We start from the raw sequence: 14,077 nt of genomic DNA, 5'->3' as shown, positions 1-14,077 counted from the left end.
ACAGCCATAAGTGATAATACAGCTCATCATTGAAGATGATTATATCCACAGCATGTGTGTCCGTACACTGATGTGCATCAAAAGCATCAGGAAAACAGTCATTGCCTCGGAGGTATATGGCTGCGTCATGGCAGTGTTCTGTGTGTGCATTAAAACCACCCACTCCCAACAAAAAGGAAGCATTTTTGTTTAGAACTATACTCCTGCTGGAATTACTGTAAGGAAAGGTCTCGCGGGGTAGAACTGCTGCCGGCATACCTGACTATTTCAGTGTTTAACCAGATTTCAGAGAGGGAGAGAGAGAGAAAGCGTAGGGTTTTGGCAGCTCTTGTGGTTTCAAGTCCATTTCTGGAAACACCGGGCACTTATAGTCCATTAGAGAACAGAGAGCTGTTCAGGGAATAGGACAGGGATTGGGTGTTGAGGAGAACAAAGGGACCTCGTATGGTCTAAATGGTTATTAATCCTCAGAGGAAAAAAGAAACAAGATAAATACCATATTCAGGTGGCAGCTATGATTCTGAAATCAGAAAGAGCATCGAAAAGAAAGACTCTGAAGAGCTGTGTCTACATGGACACACGCTCTGAGGTCCGGCCTTTCATCACAAACACTGAAATCTCTCGCGGCATTAGCATGTGTTTGAATTTTCACAGATCGAGTCAAGTTGAATTGCAAATCCGTGCAAAACCAGATTGCAAAAACAAAATCCATCCAAGTCGGCCATAACTCCAGTGTCGCCATAAAGATTGAGTATTTTCACAGTAGGATATACTGCGTCAACTGTTTTAACTTGATTAAGCAGGGCGCTCCTGTATAAATACAGTATTTCACGGTTTTAATAACAATCCAAAGACATAATTTTAAAGGTGTTTCCTGTAATAGCCATGTCTACATTCATTTCAACACAAAGATATGTTATTATATTGTGAATAATTACAATTAAAGACCGCGAAATGATGTATTGTGAAATTTACAGTTAAATCCCATGAATTTTTTTTTGTGAAAAATGATGATTGAAATGCATAATCGTCAAAAGTATTACCCGACAGCAATGCTGTGTTCAGTTCTCTGCGGGAGAATACGATACAGCTAATCTCAGCGGTTCATCAACTTCTGAAAGAGATTTTAAAAAATGCGTCCCACTGCCGACACCATGCAGTGATCATTTTAAGGCTCATTAAAATCATCTCAATCAATATGTGATAGCGAGGCATGTCCAACGACTCCTGAGGAGGCCACAGTGGGAAATGCATGCACAAAGCAGTTAGGCAACAGAGACTCAACCCAGTGACTCACCAGGCAATCTGGAGAACATGCCCCGTGGCTGAGCTGTGATAACGCTGGCACAGGGAGAGGCCAGACCTCAGCCGATCTGGTGGGGGAGAAGCAACGCAGCAACAGCCTTCGCCTGCGTTTGCAACGTTTCGTCTCCGCTTCCGAGATAGACTTTGTTCCCCCCCGGAGGAAGCATCTGAGGGCAAAACGGAGGCGAGCGTAGAAGAGAGAAACAAAACATGCTCCTCTGACTGAGGAACAGCAAAAAAAAAAAAAAAAAGCACAACTCAAACAGCCTCAAGGGGTTAAGTGGGATTTAATCTCGTAGGAGAGCCGTACAGGCCTGTGCACGTCCGCACTGCTGATGCACTGTAGGCGTATCGATAACCTCGGCCGCATGGAGGGAGAATGTGAGAATTTATGGATTTGTATATAGCAGCAAAGAGGAATTTGACAGTGTTTTGAGAAATTATTTCCATGCTGGTTTCTGTTAAACTGCCCAATATAGACAGTGTTTATGCCCGTAACATTTCATACATAGTGACCAAAACAATCACATCGCAGGAATAATAGCCGCACGACACGGTGAAGGTTAACACAACCAGGCAGAGTTTTGGGGGAGAAAAGCTCTAATTTCATGGTGTTGACTGTAATCAGCGGCTCACGCGGGCTGACAGTGCAGGTGCCTAATAACCATTCAGTGACACATTCACGTCCCCGTTTTAGAAGCCAAAGCCTCCTTCCTGACCCAGAATTGGTGGTGCAGCAAATCCCGGCGCTGACACTTTAATTCCTGCCTCCCCTTAAATTAATGTAATTGATTAAATTAGTTTGGACTCGGGCCATGAGGTGCTGGGTATATTATGGTAAACATATTTTTTCTTTCTTAAAGAGTGATTGCTGCAGACGTTTCTATGTGTCTGTTTATCCATCTGTCTTCATTTTGAATGTCAGTGCTGAGATCACAGTTGAACTATTGGCAGTGGTGTGATGTCTGTCTGCACCTCATCCAACACCAAACTCAAATTACAGCCTTTTAAAGCCAACCTTACAGCTGAGAGTGAGAGAGAGAGAGAGAAAATAAAAAGAGACACGTTTTCTTTTTCGATTGCTCAAATATAGCAGCCCGACGACGCGGGGACATCAGTGAATCATCTAACAGCAGACAGTGTAACATCAGGCTTTATATTATTTCCCGGGCTGCTCTGCATAACAGATGTTCAAGCGCACGCGTGTTAGGAGGAATAAATTATATGATCATACTGCTTATAGATAATTAAAAACATTTTTTACACAACTGCCTTGCCTTTAAAAATATTAGCAGTGTTCTAGTTTACTCTTAGCAGCATGTTCTTGTATCTCAGCAGGTGGTCCTTCATCCATCATCATTTACAACACTGACGCTGTATACATGATCGTTTAGTCATGCACGTTATTTACAGTGGACGCGTCATCCTCATGCATATGCCGAACCCTTTTCACAGGATGAGTCAAGGAGCCATTTTTTTTTTTTGTATATCAATATCAGAGAGATTTTTATGTTACGTCCGCATCGTCTACAGAGAGCTAAGAAAGTCGGAGCCATTTTTTTTTTCCAAAGAAAAAATAACAAGAGGCCGTTAAAAAAGAAACGTATAATCTGTTTTACTCACTCAAGGAACCACTCTATGGGCCAATTCCTATCTATCCTATCAACCCTTAATCTTAACTGGCCCTCAAAACCAAGTGTTGAGGGTTATTTTGTCACTTAGAAATGGGACACCCCTTAAAGGGGAAATAAGTAGTTTATAGTGCCATCTAGAGGAGAGGCTGAAATTTACAACAAAGACCTGCTGCTCTGCTCACCCCCTCCCTTCCCTGAGCGCTACGGTATCCTCAGCTGGTCAAATGTCGTCCTCGTCGTCTTTCTCCGTGTCAGCAGATGAGGTTCGTGAGGCGAGGGAGAGGGCGAGCTACCGCGGCCGTAGCAGACGAAGCGGAGAGAGAGGAGGCGGGACTTCTGCTACAAGTAAAGAGACGCTTGATTTGTTCTCTCGCGTTTGTCCTTACAGGCTCCGGTAGAAACATGGCGTCTCGCTGCTAACAGTGGCTATGCAACCGCGGTCCGCGGTCATGTTATTTTACATGACTTTTTGAAACACTACGAAAATGAAACAAAAACTATTATACAGCGACTAGACAATGCAGGAGCACATAATATGTATAAAAAAGTGGATTTTGGGTTATATAAACCCATAAATACTACATATTGTACCTTTAAATGCAGATACGTCTTCAGACTGTAGGGGGCAGAATAACGCGGAAGCTGCGTCCAGTCCGTCAACTCCAAAAAAGAAGAAGAAGAACACATTTACGTCACGATTATTTATTACGATACGTTTGTCAGTCAAGTTATTAGGCTGGCAAAAAAGATAATACCGTAATAACCGTAATAATCAGTTAGTTATAAGATGATACTCATACAAATACCACAACCACGGACATATTCAGCTGACAGTTACCACACACCACGGCTTATTGAAAAGTAAACGATCGCCGGCCGGCGCTTGTCCGCACCAGCCGGCTATTGACAAAAGATCGTAAAATAAAACTAAATGTTACGCAACAATGACGTAAGTAATCTATAATATGGGCCTAAACTAAGATAATACAATGGTTTTCATCATTTCTAATCTATTAACAAAGAAAATACTTACTACGTAGCGTACTCGTTTTGCTGCTTTTTGCGCCCTCTTTGTTCTGTCAAAACACACAATGCATTCTGGGTAGCCCTTGCTCCCAAGGGTGATCTTGGAAAATCTAAATATTGAGGGCGATACAGCCCTTAAACTCTTCCCTCAACTTAATTTTTCTGAGAATCGGGGACAGCACTTGCACGAGAGGGAGCGCGCATTTTTGAGATTGAGGGTTAAGCAAGGAATTGGAATTCTGTGTTTTTGTGGCAATGAACATCTCAAGCACATCCAACTAGAACCATAACTAGAAATAAAAAGATTATCAGAACAAATCAATCGGGAAAAAAAAATATCCAAGATATACTTTTTAGAGTTGATTAAATTTGACTGTACTACATCAATATTTTCTTCCCCGTTTGCCTTCTCTCTCAAACTGAGCTTCCTCTGGTGGTTGGAAAACCAGAAATACTGTTCGACTGCATAAACCAGGGTATGTGATCAGAGTGGAGCTGAGGAATTCTGACAGGAGTGTGTCGAAAAATGAAACAAATGATTTTTGACTTATCTCTCGCTCCATCTTAATCTAATTTCACTATCGCAGTGTGTGAAGTATATGTGAGGAAGAGGAGGAGGATGGTTGGGAATAAATCTGCCTCCTGTGAAAAGTCTGTGGGCTTTTTTGCACCACTGTATTTTAATGTTGGTGATAATGGCGTTCCAAGAGTTACATTTTACATCTCAGGTGGTGCTTGGCATAAAATGCTTGAGAACAGCTGCTCTACATAGTCTAATAAGAAAAAGTTGGTGTCCTGAAATATGATATAATATAATATAATTTAATACTTTCAAGAGCCACTTGGTTGTCGTAGTGGTTAGCGCTCTTGCCTTTGCAGCAAGAAGACCCGGGTTCGAGCAAGGGCCTTTCTGCTTGGAGTTTGCGTGTTCTCCTCCTGTGTGTGTGTGTGGTTTTTCTCCGGCTTCCTTCCACAGTCCAAAAACATGCAGATTTGTGGATTAGGTGAATTGGTCACTCTAAATCATTGGTTCTCAAAGTGCGGCCCGGGGGCCAATGGAGGCCCGCAGAAACATTTCTGGCGGCCCGCGGTGAATTACAGTTGATAGTTTTAATCCATGAGCTACTAAGTTTATTAAATGTTTATTGGACATTACTGGATACAGACCAATAAGTGTAAACAAAAATACTGGGTATTTACCTGGTTTCTATATGGTGAATTTTAGTGTATTATTGGGTTATAAGCTGGTAATAAGCAGGTAGCTACAGGGTAATGGGTAATTACCCAGTAAATTATAAAGTGTTATTATATTAACGCTTATATTACTTAACGCTAAACTGTAGAACTGCAATCTGGTCATTAAAATGATAACAAATGGGATTTATTTCTTTTTTTTTTCTTTTGGCGGCCCTCAGTCCAATGTTGGGTTCCTAAATTGGCCCTCAGGTATCAAAACTTTGAGAACCCCTGCTCTAAATTGACCATAGGTGAGAGACTGTGAGTGAATTTTGAGTCTATATGTGGCCCTGTGATGGACTGGCCAACTGTCTTGGGTGTGCCCCGCCTATCGCTCTATGTCAGCTGACATAGGCACAGCACCCCCGATAAAGCGGTAGATAATGGATGGATAATACTTTCAAATGTACAGTATAAGACAAATGTGTTGACTGTGCGTTTCCATGTGAAGGTCTGGGTGTGCAGGTGCTGGATTGAGCAGAGGGATGTGAGCGGACCAGTAAAGATGACCCTGTTGGCGGGCGATGGCTCCGACTATGACTACAGCGCCCTGAGCTGTGCCTCTGATTCGTCCCTCAACCCACCGCCTCTCCAAGAGGAAGCCGCCCAAAAGGGAGCTTTCTACAAACGGGCTCAGCTTGCTCCCGAGCTCAACGCCATCCACGATGACACCCTGCTGTCCGCCAGCCGCAAACTCCACGCCATCATCAACGTCGGCGGTCTGCGTTACCAGCTGCCTTGGACCACCTTAGAGGACTTCCCGCTGTCCCGTCTGGGCCAGCTGCACCTCTGCAGCACCTTCGATGAGATCATGGGCATCTGCGACGACTACGACGTGGCGCACAACGAGTTCTTCTTCGACCGCAGCCCCTGTGCCTTTCGGACCATCCTGACGTTCCTGCGAGCGGGTAAGCTGCGCTCGCTCAGGGAGATGTGCGCCCTCTCCTTCAGGGAGGAGCTGCTCTACTGGGGAGTCCCCGAGGAGAACCTGGAGTGGTGCTGCCGCCGGCGTCTGCTGCACTGTGTGGAGGAGTTTGAAGCGATGGAAAGGGCGGAGGAGGAGGACCTGCTGGAGGATCTGCTGGATTCAGACAGTGGCCACAGGGAGCAGGCGGCTGAGTCCGGAGTCGGTCGGTGTATGGGCAAGCTGAGGGACATGGTGGAGAGGCCTCACTCGGGCCTCCCGGGGAAGATCTTTGCTTGTTTGTCAGTGTTGTTCGTCACCATCACTGCCGTCAACCTATCCATCAGCACCATGCCTGCCATGAGGGAGGAGGAAGAGGCGGTGAGTATAATTACATTTAACTTTCGATTGTATATAGAAATGTATGTCGTGTTTGGATAGCATGTTTAGCTAATAGTCTCAATCTCTCTAGTTCCAGGTCTTCTAGCACATCAGTCAGTTAAGCCCCTTTTCCACCGCAGGAGCTTTTCTCATTTACACATTTACACCATAATTACCCAGGGAAAAACGTTCCCCTCGACCCCAAACTCCCTTGACTGTAGGGACTTTTCAGATTACCAAAAACTCTAGAGGGGCGGAGCTGTGTGCTGAAGAACAGGGATTGGTGGAACACATTATTGCAGCTGTTTAAGCTGCAACCAATTAAACAAGACCTTTAAAAGATGAGGAAGAAAGAAAAACTGACTAATTTTGATAAGATTTTGGTAATCTTTGAAATGCAAACCACACAGATTACCGGGAATTATTTTCTCCAAGTGAAAAAGTTCCCAGAAATGTTGGTGGAAAGGGGGCTGATTATGTAAATTGTGTTCCCATTTAGACACCAGTGTGATTGACAGTCGGTATCGGCTATTTTTGTGGAATTTGACAAAATGCCCAGTTTTGTTCTTTTCTGTTTGTCTCAGTTGCCATTTTCTTATTACGTTACATTACATGTCATTTAGCGACTTACACTTGATCAAGTCTCACAACTGAGAGGGCCCTCAATGCTACTTGCACCAAGGTCTGTGGACTCCACCACTGAGCTGTTATGTTAAGGGAAGGAAAATAAAAATAAGAAATGACAATCAATTCATAGTTTACAGGTTTATTTTGAATAAAACAATCTGGTTTTTTTACTTAAAGAGAAAAAGGTAACAACATGAAATCCAACTTCCGTTTTTCGTGTTTTGATTTCCAAACGGTTATGGAGTTAACGGAAGATACACGGATTATGGCGACAGCCAAATTGCACATTTCGAGGCTTCAAAACGGGAATTAAAGACTGTAGTATATCAAATGAAGGTTAAATGAGAACCTACAGCCAAAAAGAAAAAATGAAAAATAAACTAAAAACATGTTGCCAAGATGTAAAAAACCTGTTCTTGTCCATTAGGAGAAGTTCAAACAAAGATATAACACAACACAATTCCACCATCTGTGTATCTCATTTTCTACAGTCACAGCCACTAAAACAGACTGTTGTGTTGACAACAAACATTTGAACCCAACACGGTGGCGGGATTGGATTTTTTTTTCTCTCTCTCTCTTCTGTTTGAATTGAGGCGTATTCAAAAGAAAACACTGAGGTAGAGTGTTGTGTTTGAAAAGCAGTGATTAGAATTCCCAGTCATGGCGTGTCACGTCTGTCATGTTTTTGAGAGAGCGAGGGAGGGAGGGAGGGAGGGAGGGAGAGGCTTGTTTGGCCAGATATGAAAAAAAAACACATTTGAAGTCCTCAGTCAGCTTTCATGAAATACTTTCATTATAATATTTGAATGCAATGACATGCCATAATTAACACTGTAGCTTCGTCAAAGGAACGCTGAATATTTAAGCCACACACACACACACACACACATCATTTCCTTACAAAATAAAATGCAAACAGGCTCAGATTAGGCTCAGTTCATTAATTTCTTTTAGAGTGGCAACTGTAACCACGTTGTGTAGGAAAAACACTGGTTTCACACGTGTTTCATACTAGGGATGTGAATCTTTGGGTGTCTCACGATTCGATTCCGATTCTTAGTGTCACGAGTCGATTCAAAATCGATTCTCGATTCAAAAATGTATACAATGCATAGTGTGTTAAGGCAAATTATGGCATCAAAACAATACAGTTTGTATAAGATAATGTGATTTTTAAATAAACTGATTCCAATGATGTAATGACACAAAGGCAAACTTTCAAAACAAATAAAAACTTATATAAATAAAAGCTTAGTCTAGCTGCCTTTTTCTCCCAGAAGTTACAAAAATGAACTGTACACAAGTGTCACAAACTGGTGATTTGTGTGGTTGTTCAATGTAGAAACGTTTTTAAAAAAAAGTATTTCTTTTAAGTCGAATTTTGAAGTTTATGAATTGATTCTGAATCGTGAATGATTAGAATGGCCCCAATTTCATACTTTCACATTAACTTGTATGTTCACAGGAAATCAAGTGTGTGTGTTGAATGAAAACCAACCATCACTGCTCACTCTCATGACTAAAGTGTCAGTGCATGTGTAACATCACATCGTTTTAAGTCTGAATATATCCTCTAGTCGTGCGGTTTTGTTGGAGCTCCACTTTGATCAAATATCAAAAGTCACATTTACTAAAGCAAGCACTGCCTGTGATCTGGGAAATAAAGCAGGTATAAAAAAAAAAAGACTTCTGATGAAGTCACAGTTTTATATTTGACCCGGCAGACTTTCACACCCTTCTGTTTAATTAAATGTGCCGATGTTCTCGTTCCAACGGCTCACCGCACCTCTAATTTCTCGCAGCCAGACAACAAAGTGTTGCATTCAAAATGTGCAAGTGTTCCCTTCTCAGACTCGAGAGTGTTTCCCCACATACGCTCTTGTCTTGAAATGGCTTGAACCTTCCTTAGTGTGCACTGAATCAGTGTCATTCAATCTCAGGCATGATTGAAAAAGTGAATGATGATGCTTTTATGGCAAATGACTCATCGTGTGCAGGTCTGGAAGTAGATCTACCATACTAGATTCTGAATTTAAAGAGGATGTGCATTTCTATTTTTTGCATGGGATTCACGTATTTGATTATTTTTCCTTTGAATTCACTTTCTCATCTTCACTTTTAATTTTCAGTGTTAAGAAAAGACAGAATTAAAACTGTTGAGATAATATGTGTATTCAAATTTGAAGGGCCAACTTCAAAAAATCTGAATCAATACCTCATCCTTGCTATTCCTCAATAATCTACATTTTTAAATCCCAAATTGTTTTACAACTGAAAGTGAAAATAAGCTAAATTTGAATACATGAATCAATTTTTAAAACATCCATATACAGATCTCATTCATTAAATGCAAGTTTTATGGGTTCCCACGAAATTAGAGCATCTTCTGCATCTATAGTCAAATGATTTTCATGTTATGGTTGTAGAAAGTCCAGATGTGCCACATCCAAATGGCTCCCTCTAGTGACGACACTGACCACTCGCATGTTTCTGTGTGTTCCTTCTTTGTAGGGCACCTGCTCCCAGATGTGCTACAACATCTTCATCGTGGAGACGGTGTGCGTGGCCTGGTTCTCCCTGGAGTTCAGCCTGCGATTCATCCAGGATCGCAGCAAGCTGACGTTCCTCAGGCAGCCCCTGAACCTGATAGACGTGGTGGCCATCCTGCCTTACTACATCACCCTGATGGTGGACAGCACCTCCAAGGGCGAGAAGCGCCCGGGCTCTGGCAGCAGCTACCTGGACAAAGTGGGCTTGGTGCTGCGCGTCCTGCGAGCCTTGCGCATCCTCTACGTGATGCGTCTGGCCCGACATTCCCTGGGCCTGAGGACTTTGGGCCTGACGGCACGCCGCTGCACGCGGGAGTTTGGACTGCTCCTCCTCTTCCTGTGTGTGGCCATCGCACTCTACTCCCCCTTGTTGTACTTGATTGAGAACGAAATGGCCGCCACGCAGGAGTTCACCAGCATCCCCGCCACCTACTGGTGGGCTGTCATCACCATGACGACGGTGGGCTATGGGGACATGGTTCCCAGGAGCATCCCGGGGCAAGTGGTGGCGCTGAGCAGCATCCTGAGCGGGATCCTTCTCATGGCCTTCCCCGTCACCTCCATCTTCCACACCTTCTCGCGCTCGTACGTGGAGCTGAAGCAAGAGCAGCAGAGGCTGCTGCACAGGAGGACACATTTTCTGCGGCGGAGCCGCATGGCTGGCCTGGGCAGCAACCTGTCTTTGGAGAGTGACATGCTCTTCCCCATAGGGTCGTCTGACACCAGAGACATGGACGACTGAGAGTGTTGGACAGGAGGGTTCAGGCAGGGAGAGTGAGGTAATGGAGTCTGTGAAGGTGTGAAGAGGAGAGAAATCTTCTTTTAAAAAAAAAAACAGTGTGGAAAAGAAAACATAAGAGAAGGGTTCAAAGAGAAGTATCTGGAAACAAGTTACAGAAAAATAAAAAACTGTATTTTCCTTCCCAGAGATGCAGCCTTGCTGTGTAGCAGTGACTCTTTGATTCAACATGAAGAATCAACTGAGGAGGAACAGGGCACGAGAAGAGGCTGAAAAATACACTACCGTTCAAAAGTTTGGGCTCACTTAGAAATGTCCTTAGTTTTGAAGGAAAAGCACTTATTTGCCAGTGAATATAACATTAAATGAATGAAATACACCCTATACAACGACTATTCTAGCAGCAAACATCTGGTTTTTAATGGAATATGTACATAGATGTATAGAGGCCCATTTCCAGCAACCATCTCTCCAGTGTTCTAATGCTACATTGTGTTTGCTAATGGCGTTAGAAGGCTATTGGATGATTAGAAAACCCTTGTGCAATGACGTTAGCACAGCTGAAAACAGTTTTACTGGTTCTTTTGACGAAAGCAAAGTTTGAAGGGCAAAATTGTTGACTACATTTTCCATTCATTTTGCAACTCTTTTGATGAATAAAGGGGTGAGTTTTAATGGAAAACACAAAATAATTGTATATGTGACCCCAAACTTTTGAACGGCAGTGTAAGTCTATCAAAAAATTTATTATCTCTTCATTATCCCATGGTCACAGAATAATAATAATAATAATAATAATAATAATCATGAATCAGACTTACAAAATATACCCATAAACCTTGTGAAAACTATAACAAATATTATAATGACCATTTATCGAAATGCACTGTAATTCAGATGTAAATTGATTTTTTTTTTTAAAGTACAAAGAGCACATTTCATGGCAGTGGCGTCATCTCGATCCAACAACATTGTGCCATGTTTCACCTCTGAGTTAAACGTTGTAATGGATTTTGTTGGTGTTGTGTTGCTACTGGGAGTTCAACAGTGTCCCTTAATGGAAGACGCTCTCTGCTTTTGTCAAGTCCCAAAGGTTAAATGGAGTTTCTATCTAAGATTTAAAAAATAAAAATAAAAAAAATGTGACCCTCAGTCCACGGATTATTTTGTGAACGACAGAGAATTGCCACGAGTTCCTTGATAACCTTTCTTTCCGGCTCTGCCAGCATCCACACATTAATTATGACGTGTTAAATGTCCTTCTCCTACTCCTTATATGCAGTTTTTGAACACTTTTGGACATTTTTGAAAGTTCTTGTGCTTGTAATTACTGCAGTCGCTGTGCATAGCTGTTTATATTTATTTCTCTCTCTCTCTCTCCTTAAAGTGAATTCAAACAGAAATCTGTGTTTTGTGCACGCCATTATTTCATCGCTGTTCCTCATTTCCCTCGCAAAGTTGCACCTTATTAACGATTCTGTGCTGTGAAAGTGCAGGAAAAGTCCGTAAAAATGAGAAAATCTGTTCTGCCGTTAAATTTACTCAAGTGAATTCCCTCATACTTTAGTTTCACAGGGTAACACTAACCTTATTCCTACAGCGAATCAATATTTCACTTTTTTTTTAAAAAGTTCATGAAATATGCATCAGATAAAAAGGCCCAACAGCACATAAAGTAGTTTAAATGATATCGCACCCCAACAAGTATTAAAATGCTTCTCACATAATTATGCATCGGTAAAAATTTAAAATTCAGTGAACTTCTACTTTACATACTATTAAAAGTTTCACAGTGTTTTTTTTCTTAAAGGGAATACTGAACTACTTGACTTTTAAGTGCAGGTACTTCTTGTAAACAGTAGTGTGTGTACTTGTAGGGAGCTATGTGCTTCTTTGGCCACTGGGTGGTGCTGTAAACTCAACATTGCACAATTCTAATGTGCTGCATGGTGACTCATGAGGTGCCTCATTTGAACAATAGGTGGCAGCATTGTGTTGACAGATTTGAACAGGCAGTCTGTGTTTGACCACAAATTGGTTTAAAAAAGAAAGAAAGAAAAGTTTTGATATAAATTATTGAAAAAAATTAATTTTAAGAGATTATTTTAACTTGTATTATGGTTACAGGAGATTAATCAGCTTTGACTTTCAGATCAATGTTTGCAATGTTGGCAGAACATGTTAGTATATATATATATATGTATATATATATATATATATACATATATATATATACATATATATATATATGTATATATATATACATATATATATAAATATATATACAGTACAGCCAAAAATATTCTGATTAAAAAAAGAAAAATGTTGTGGCGCCACCTACCGCCGTCTACCAATCATTGCAGCCAGTAGAGTCTCAGCTGCCGAGCAATCGCGGGGGTTGCCAGTTACGTCTGAGCTACAATGGTCGGAGAAAACGGAACCTAAAAGACCTCGGTATTTTGAATTTGAGTGTAGTAACCGCTTTTGGCCACATTCTTACATACGGCGTGTGTAGAATCTGTCAACATTTACTGGCTAAGTTTCATGTTCTCCTTGATTTATTTTATCTTGAATTTCTGCCAAATTAAACTAAATTTCACCTCGATTTTATACATTGGACCTTCACCTCTAATTATGGAATGCCAAGTTGGCCTTTCAAGTATGAGCATGTTAAAAATGTATTGTTTTATCAGTATTATTAGTATTATTATTTAAAGGTGCATTATGTAATAAATCTAAAGCAACTGGCCATAAAATCCTCCTAATATGTCACAGAGACTCAGGAATAATGTTCATATAACAAACTGAATATTTGGTGATATTTGCAATAAAAAAAAATATTTTACAGACTGCAAATCATGTTTATGCTTTGAAATCATATTTTGGCATGTGGCGCCACCTACCGCCGTCTACCATCATTGCAGTCAGTAGATTCTCAGCTGCCGAGCAACCACGGGTTGACAGTTACGTCAGAAAAAACGAAACCTAAAAGACCTCTGTATTTTGAATTTGAATGTAGTAGCCGTTTTTGGCCACATTCTTACATATGGCGCCTTTAACCTAAATGTTTAACACTGAAAAATAAATAAATAAATAAATAAATAAATAATAAAGAATACTTGAATTTAAAACAATACTTGTTACTCTTCCTCAAATAGGCAGACAGACAAATAATAAATTATTAATTTTGAGCTCCAATGAAAACACCATTCAACTAAATCACAGGTCAATTATGCGCGAAACGGTCCCACCAATCACAGTGCGACAATAGGCCGCTGGGCCCCGCCCCTTTCTTGCCTCTCGATCACATCCCAGTGTTTGGGTCTGGATTTGCTTCTTCCCGACACCGTCAGCGTGTGACGCGCGGAGAACAAGACCTCTCCGTTTACATCTTATCTTACACGTAGAGTCATTTTATAATAAAAAAAAAAAAAAGAGAATAAAATGTCCTCTTAGATTGTGGAGTCTTGTCCGTCATGTCCTCGCCGGGCCGCCCCTCCACTTGAATGGGATCTTGCTCGCGTCCTGGACTCGTCTTCTTTTTTTTCTTTTTTTCTTTTTTGGCACCGACCGGTCTCTCCTCTCCTCTCCTCCCCGCTCCTGTGTCTCCTGCTCCGGTGTAAGTGCTCTGTCGGCTCTCGCTCTCTCTCTCTCTTACTTACTCGTCACTTCA

The 14,077-nt window shown here is 41.5% G+C and overlaps 1 protein-coding gene across 1 annotated transcript; it reads left to right on the top strand.

The window, feature by feature from the left end:
* Positions 1-5,706: 5,706 nt before the first annotated feature.
* On the top strand, positions 5,707-10,407 carry kcng1 (potassium voltage-gated channel, subfamily G, member 1; the record flags this gene model as incomplete). Its single annotated transcript, XM_083895126.1, has 2 exons — positions 5,707-6,486; positions 9,628-10,407. 2 exons carry the CDS (start codon positions 5,707-5,709, stop codon positions 10,405-10,407), a joined length of 1,560 nt encoding a protein of 519 aa, XP_083751252.1.
* Positions 10,408-14,077: the final 3,670 nt, after the last annotated feature.

Source organism: Microchirus variegatus (genome assembly GCF_963457635.1).
Source record: "Microchirus variegatus genome assembly, chromosome: 9".
NCBI lineage: Eukaryota > Metazoa > Chordata > Actinopteri > Pleuronectiformes > Soleidae > Microchirus > Microchirus variegatus.
Note: the sequence above shows the minus strand (reverse complement) of the source record. Positions and strands in the feature narration are given on the sequence as shown.